Source organism: Patagioenas fasciata, chromosome 4, assembly GCF_037038585.1.
Source record: "Patagioenas fasciata isolate bPatFas1 chromosome 4, bPatFas1.hap1, whole genome shotgun sequence".
NCBI lineage: Eukaryota > Metazoa > Chordata > Aves > Columbiformes > Columbidae > Patagioenas > Patagioenas fasciata.
In genome coordinates this window covers 24,891,024-24,898,231 of record NC_092523.1, presented here as the reverse complement: position 1 = coordinate 24,898,231, position 7,208 = coordinate 24,891,024, and the positions used below count along the sequence as shown (strand labels likewise).

Here is a 7,208-nt window from a genome sequence, read left to right as displayed (position 1 = left end):
GTCCTCTTAGCTCCTTGTCTTTATCTCTGTTTTTTTCAAAACTGAACATGTGAGAGGAGAAGGGCTGTCCTGGTGCAGCCCCTCAAGAACACCATGATGGGCAGGGGCGAAGAACCTGAGACAGGAAGGTGGAGGAGAGTAGGATGAACAGAACTGGTGGGGAAGGCAGAACTGGTGAGGGAACTGGAGGAAGGGCACAGAGCACCCCAAATACCAGCATCACATGAGAAGCTGATACAGTGCCTGAGGTAATCAGGGGCTGGAAGAGCAGGATTGCATTTTTACAAGTCTAGTAAATGGGTTGAGAGGCTTCTGAAAGTGTTCAAAAGATGTTTGAATTACCCTGTGTTCTGACTTTGATTTGGGTGACACTGTCAGTCAGAGTCCTGAACTGGCAGCTTTTGTTGAACGCCTTTCAGCCTCAACCCTGCAGCGCAGGAGAGAAAAAACACGCATTTGTTTGAGTGACATCTTCACATCTTCCTCTTCAAATTCAGTTCACTAAGAATTATGATTAGTCCTTGCTGCAGTGTTTTTACACTCCTTTTGCACATTATTGTGGCATTGCGTAAGAAATATTACTTTACTCCTTGGGTAAAATGTTTGCAAGGCAGGATGAATGGTGAGTGCTCTGGGTCTGTTAGAGCAGCTCCTCGAAGGTCTGTGACCAGGAGACCAAAGTGGGGAGACTAAGAAGTTCTTGTCAGCTCCGTGCTCAGGCATTTCTGGGGTGCAGGCAAGAAAGGGAGAATAAGCACTGCAGATCTGGAGTGATCAAATTAGCTGTCTTCTTTCCTTTGAGCTCTTCCTCTTTGAATGTTCTTATCTCTGACTTCCTCCAAGTTAATGCAGATTTTCATTTTACCTCAGAAGTGCCGTTATTGCAGTTCTGCTGCAACTAAGCACATGTCATCTCTTGTTTACTCTGAGCAATGCTGAAAACTTCTTTAGAGAGATTTTTCTCTAATCTAACCTTGAAAATTGTTCCCACTTTCAGAAAGCACATCCTTTTTTTCCCTTTGAAAATTGTTTTCCCTCTCTCATCTTTTTTCATGCAGCTCAATTTTTGACAGTTTATTTTCAGTGTTTTAATTCTAAAGCTGCACACCATTTTCAATATTATGAATGATGAATCTGAGCATGGAAAATATACAGGTAACACACTAAAAGCAGCTGGTTATGTCCTCATATTCTCAGCAACAAAAGTTGACCTGAGACAGAAAAAAAAGTGTTTAAAGTCCAGAGGGGTTTCCAGTCAGACTGTAAGAATTTCCAAGTAGGTCAGACTGGCTGACGGTATCACATTAAACCTTGCTCCGATATGGCTTTAAAAAGAACCCAGGAATGTCCTTTTCTACTCTTTACATTCTTTTGAGACTAACAGGAAGGACAGGCCTGTCATTTGAAATAGAAGTGGAATGTCTCAAAGATAATCCTATGAGCTGGGTGACTGCTTGTATAATGAAAACCACTTATGTAAATCAGAAAAAATACGTATTTGTTACCCAAAATACTGTGGCATTTTAGACTCTTTAAAGTTGTTATGAATCCTGACTGGTGGGTGACACTGGAAACATCATTTAAAAGCCTCTCAAATTGTAGTAATTGCAATTTGGAATTATATGATTGAGGCACCTTTTAGAGGAAGATATTAACAGCTTCACTGGATGATCTAAGCAGCATGAAAAAAGTGGAAGAGACAGTTCTTTTGTTCACCTGTCTCAAGCAATGGATGCTGGAGTGTAGGAGCAAATCATGGGGAAGAGATGTTTACACATGACTAGACTATACCCTAAGAAGCAGCAAACAACTTACAGCTTGGTTTGCCTTTAATATACAATACTTTCCTTCCAGCTCATCCTTCAGTGATGACCTGTAACAGTGGATCATCTGCAGGGTTGTAGGTCTGCAGACATTGCTTTAAGTTTCATCCTGCTAAATTTCTCATTTTAGTAAGTGCAAACGCCTGCCTCTCTTGTCTCTGCATAAAAAGGCATCCTCAGAAGTTCATGGAATGCCGTAAAAAACAGATCTGTTCAAGAGAAAAGGTAATTTTCACAGTCTAGGTTCTTTTTAAAATAAGGACTTAAAACCAAGTAGTCTGACAAGTGCCAAGGCACACTCAGTGTACTGACCTGGAAAAAGGTGCTGATGAAGGAAGGAGCAGTCTCCCTTAAAAGTTTAAGGCAATGTCTGGTTTTGTCAGACTCTCAGTAAAATCACACTCATTCTTCCAAAGGCAAATCACAAAATCAGCAACTGAAAGACTTCACTGAGTACATCTTCCCATCATGTAAGTTTTCAAAACTTTCTTTTTTATTATACTGTCTCAGTTCAGTATCTCAAATGATTTATTTGACTGAAGGAAAAATACAAACCACTGTAAACAAAATATCCTGGTTCCATCCACAGAATACTTTTCTACTGAAATTTTACCTAGAATTGATTTAAAGATGTAATATTCAGTTTTTCTAGGACAAGATGATTGCATCTGAGATCAGATGGCATATCCCTACGCTCACGTTCTGCCCCATTTCCTTTCCTACATTGTATGTAAATACCTTAAGCCGACATGTTATTTTTACAGCTTCTTTTACTTTAGGGTACTTTATTCAATTCATACATAATTTAAGCAAGACAGTAAAACCTCTAGTAAGGAGTATCTCAGACAAGCATCTTTTGTCTTAAGAATGCCCCTCAATGATTTCAAACATTATCCCCCGAGGCTTCAACTACTATGTTGTTCAGCCTCTGATAAAAGGCACCACTATGAGTCAACACATTTTTCTGACAGGTGTAACACTACATATTCTGCAGTGCATTTCAGAGAAAAAAAATTCCGTATGAAAAAAGTACCTAAATTAATTTATGTCTGAAAACATTAACTCAGCATAGGAACAATATGAAACAGCTATTGCTGTGTTCTGTGACTCATTTGGCAGTAATACTATGGTTACAGATACCTGGTGCAGAGCTCTACTCCAGCATGGACAGAAAGGCTTCTTGATGAAAAATAATGATGACATTAATGTAAAAATAAATCCAGGATGTAATGATTGATAGGTGTAAACACCAGACTTTTCTTGACAGTCTCTGTTTGAAAAATAAACAAGCTTTTAACTAGGTATTATGATTCTGCTTGCTAGCACAGAACAACTGAAACAAATGCTTTAAACCAATAGGCCTTTTCAGAAACTACTAAATGCTTTCACCGATGCCCAGATCTTTAAAACTGAAAACTGCTCACGATGCAGTGTACGGAGTGAGTACACAGTCCTGCACTGAGGACTCGTTCTTCTGGGTCACAGAGCGCACACAGGAACAGCCCCTGGGCAACTACAAACGTGTGTCTTTCCGGCAGCCTGAGACGACCACTAGAGAGTTCGTTTGTACGTCTGTGCCCCCGAGGCCGGAAGGCAGAGGAGCACTGGGTGCAACGCAGTGTTTTGCATCAACTAAACGCTATTTCGTAATTTACTTTTGAAAAGATGCCTTCAGAATTAAAGCAATGCCAGGGGGAGCTGTCAGTTGGTGGGAGCTGTATCCTACCTGGTCTAGTGAGTCTGCCAATCAGTTGCATTTTCCTGTGTCCCTCTTTCTCCCATGCTGTAGTAATGTCAGCTGGTCAATATGACATAAACACCCATAACCACCCAGCTTTGTTTCCCTTTTCAGCTGCCAAGGGGCTTTCTTATATTTGTTCATACTGCTGTAAATTTTTTTACATTCTGTGCGAGTGGATTTGAAGGCTACCTACCCAGAAAGATATCTCAAATCTGTTAAATTACAGGGTGGCAGAAAACAGATCTTGCGTAAGAAATCTTATTTCAAGGATAGTGAAAATTTCATCTCTAAATAACAAAAGATGGAAAAGTCACAATGCATGTGACAGCAGTACAGGGACCACAATAGCGTAACGCACAAACAGACCTTTCTGTCCTGATTTGGACTCACAAAAGTTACCATGTGCAAAGCAAGTACATGGTTTCTCACTTCCAATGAACTGAATGGTATTTCCTCATGCTCTTTTTCATTAGTTGTACCATGTATGAACTATGCTTCTATGCTTAAACATATTCAGATGTTAACTATAATTGAAAAGCATTTAAATATAATTATTGAGTGTATCAAGAGAAAAAAAAATACAAAATAGCTGAAAGAAACATAATAAACAATAAAAATCCAGGGGAACAGGCTATATAAAAGATTGGAAGGTTCTTCCTGTCTACAAGGCAAACGAGCCTAAACAAATTCTGAGGTTCACAGCTCAGGACTTTAAGCTCAGGATATGGATAAAGTATCATGGTTGCTGTTGTTATTAAGAAATGTCATTCCTGCTGCTCAGTTATACCCTGTCTAGCTACTGCCTCAGCGAAGAGGGGATTGCTCTGACATGGGACCTCCACCCCCACTGCAATTCTCTCATCAACTTTTCACAACTTCCTTTCTTGGCCCAAGAACTGTACTTCTGAATTGTCTGTATCAGTAACTCCAGTTGATTAAAAGGTTCATAACGTTTAAAACCCAAATTAAACCCTAAAGTTCCAACCTGGTAACACATCTGAGAGCAGATTATTTTGGGGGTGTTTCAATTGCCAAACAAAAGGGCAATTTTCTATTCCTTGCATATTAAAAAGATTACTTTGGCTTGCAGTGTTGTTCAGCCATTGGAATTAAGAAACAGGCGTAAATGAATATAAAATTATGGGTCAGCAAATATAAAGCTGTACCTGTACTCTTAACTGGCTCGGAAAATTTTGTTTCAGTATAATTCTGTATGCATTTCTTCCAAAATTGTAATTTAGTAAAGTTAATGCATTTTACTGTACCATTCTTTCAACACAAAGTGTTATGTAAGTGGTACAGATTACAATGCTGTTATTCTTGATACTGTAAATAATAGCTAACAAGCAGAACACTGTCATTTTGTCATATTGGCTAAAATTAAATTCTGAAACCAACTTTTGAAATACATATTTTTAACTGACAGGATGGAAATGTTTTAAAAATCTTTACATTCTAATTTGTTTCGTTTATTGTCTACAACTGAAAGGGTCAACACTTAGAATCCGTATTGAAGTCAATGCTAATATCAAGAAACTTCAGTTTAAATTAATGCAAAGGATATATGCTAATGGAAAAGAAATGACTCACTTTATTAACTACTTCTAGGTCTAAAAGTCTGAAAGAGTTTTAAAATGTTGTTCAATATTGTATGTGCAAAACCGCGTTTAGTGTCTTCAAAGGCTTATACGTGGCCAGACATCTCTCATACCGTCTCTTCTGTCTGCATTCACTAAAGACATTAGGTCTGTGGTTTCTCTTAAGCCCCGTGGTGACAACTGCTGGCAAATTGTCACTCTTGCGCTTTCAAACAACTGGTCTGGATATGTGAAATTTGCAGAACTGGAAGCAATAGCTGGAAGGCATCCTGAATATAAGTTGTGCTGTTGCAACCCTAATGGGGAGAGAAAACATGTGGTTCATCAGTACAGCTGTCATGTATTTAAGGAATTACATTGTACTTTTAAATAAGACATCTGCATCATGCTATATTAGCATATGTATTCACACAAGATTTCAGAATCTGTACATAAGAAAAATGATAAATTACAACAGTTTACAGCTAATAAGCATAGCCTGAATCACTATGTAAAAAACTCCTTTCTCCTCAGTCTGACCTCTGGGAGAGCTTTGTTTGTAACATCAGCTAAATAAAATGCCACAGAGTTCAGAAGTAGATTTTAAAATACAAAGCAGGTAGTGTCTCCATCAGCAGAACTAGTTTTGAATTTGCTGTAGGTGGAAGAAGTGTCACTGAAATTAACAGTTTGAATTATTATAATGGTTTTAATGCATAGTACTATTTTTGAAATTTCTAGTACTGAACGGTACAGCAGCTTGAAATGCTCCATGAACCCAGGCTGTACTAATATATACTTGTATACAAATATGGGATTTAAGAGGTACAAAACATCGTATTCCACAATTCTGGACATTCCCAGATTTTGCAATTCCTGGAGCACAGTAAGATAAGTCAGTTGTAACAGCAAATTTACGCAGTAACAGAAGGTGCTGGATAGTAATCTTTCCTACAGCTCTATTCAACTTCCCATGATTTTCCTTAAAGGTATTGTTAATTCAGTGCAAAGTTGCTTATTGTAAAACAATCTTTTCCCCATTTTTAAGGGACCACAACTATTGGATACAGAATGACAATTTGTAGTCACTACTATATGCTTATTTGCATTTAGAGAGAAGTGTGACCTAATTAGCTGAGTTCAAAGAATTCATGCTGCAGACAGTACACATTTTAGTAATGTACAAGTATATTACTCCCTCTTGACCTCTCTCTCCTCAGTAAAACCGAGGCACATTTTATTCACTGTACTTTCCTGATGAAAAGTAAATCACGGTGTCTAATGGAAGAAGCCACTCACAGATCAAGGTGTCTAATAAATCAGTCATGACCATTTTGGTGATGCCTGACACAATTATCTACACACTGACCAAGCCTGCTGCTGGACTGTGAATCTTTGCAGAAATCTAAATGCCTGTGGACGCAAAAAACACTATCGCATACCTGCAATTCAAATTTTAAAGAAAAGCATAGTCTGAAACTATCTCTGAATAAAAAAACTTTGCAAGTTTTGAACTAGGTAACAGAACAGTAAAAATAGGCTTATCCCAAGCAAGCTGTGGATAGGTTAAAAAGAGCTAAACTGCACACTGCAAATTGTCTGCTGTGCTCTGACCAATAGAGCAGCAGAATTTAAGAGCTGGCCAGTCTCACTTCAATCATACAATTCTTAAGAATCCTCAGTAAATGCGATATTACTGCTATAGTATTTGTGGGAGAAGCTGAACACAACAAAAGAGATGTTTATGATCTGGCACTGAACAGCTAGCATAATATTATAATTACTTTTTATATAATTATTTCTTCAGACATAAAGGTGACTGTTTAACTTCAAAATCATTTTACTAGAATATTTCCTAATGTGAAAAACGTGAAGGCTTACCTCTAATAGCACACTGTTGACGAGGGGGTTAAGAGCTTCTGCCTTCATACTACTCTGTAAACCGGAAAATAGAATGAAATGCCAGGACAAGAAATATATTTAACAGAAATATACTGATATCTGAGAAGTGGTTTTATGAATTCTATAAAGGTCTTGCTTCACCTTGATTCTTATTCAGACTGTTTA

The 7,208-nt window shown here is 38.0% G+C and overlaps 1 protein-coding gene across 2 annotated transcripts in view; it reads right to left on the bottom strand.

The window, feature by feature from the left end:
- Positions 1-2,294: 2,294 nt before the first annotated feature.
- The window catches only part of FAM114A1 (family with sequence similarity 114 member A1), a 36,187-nt gene continuing 31,273 nt past the window's right edge, over positions 2,295-7,208 (bottom strand). For both annotated transcript variants that reach the window (XM_065837491.2, XM_065837492.2), the window contains exons 13-14: positions 7,023-7,076; positions 2,295-5,458 (exon numbers count right to left, since the gene is read on the bottom strand). In XM_065837491.2, coding sequence (XP_065693563.1) covers positions 5,357-5,458; positions 7,023-7,076 — 156 coding nt within the window. In that variant the 3' untranslated portion in view covers positions 2,295-5,356. The remainder of the gene's footprint in view (positions 5,459-7,022; positions 7,077-7,208) is intronic.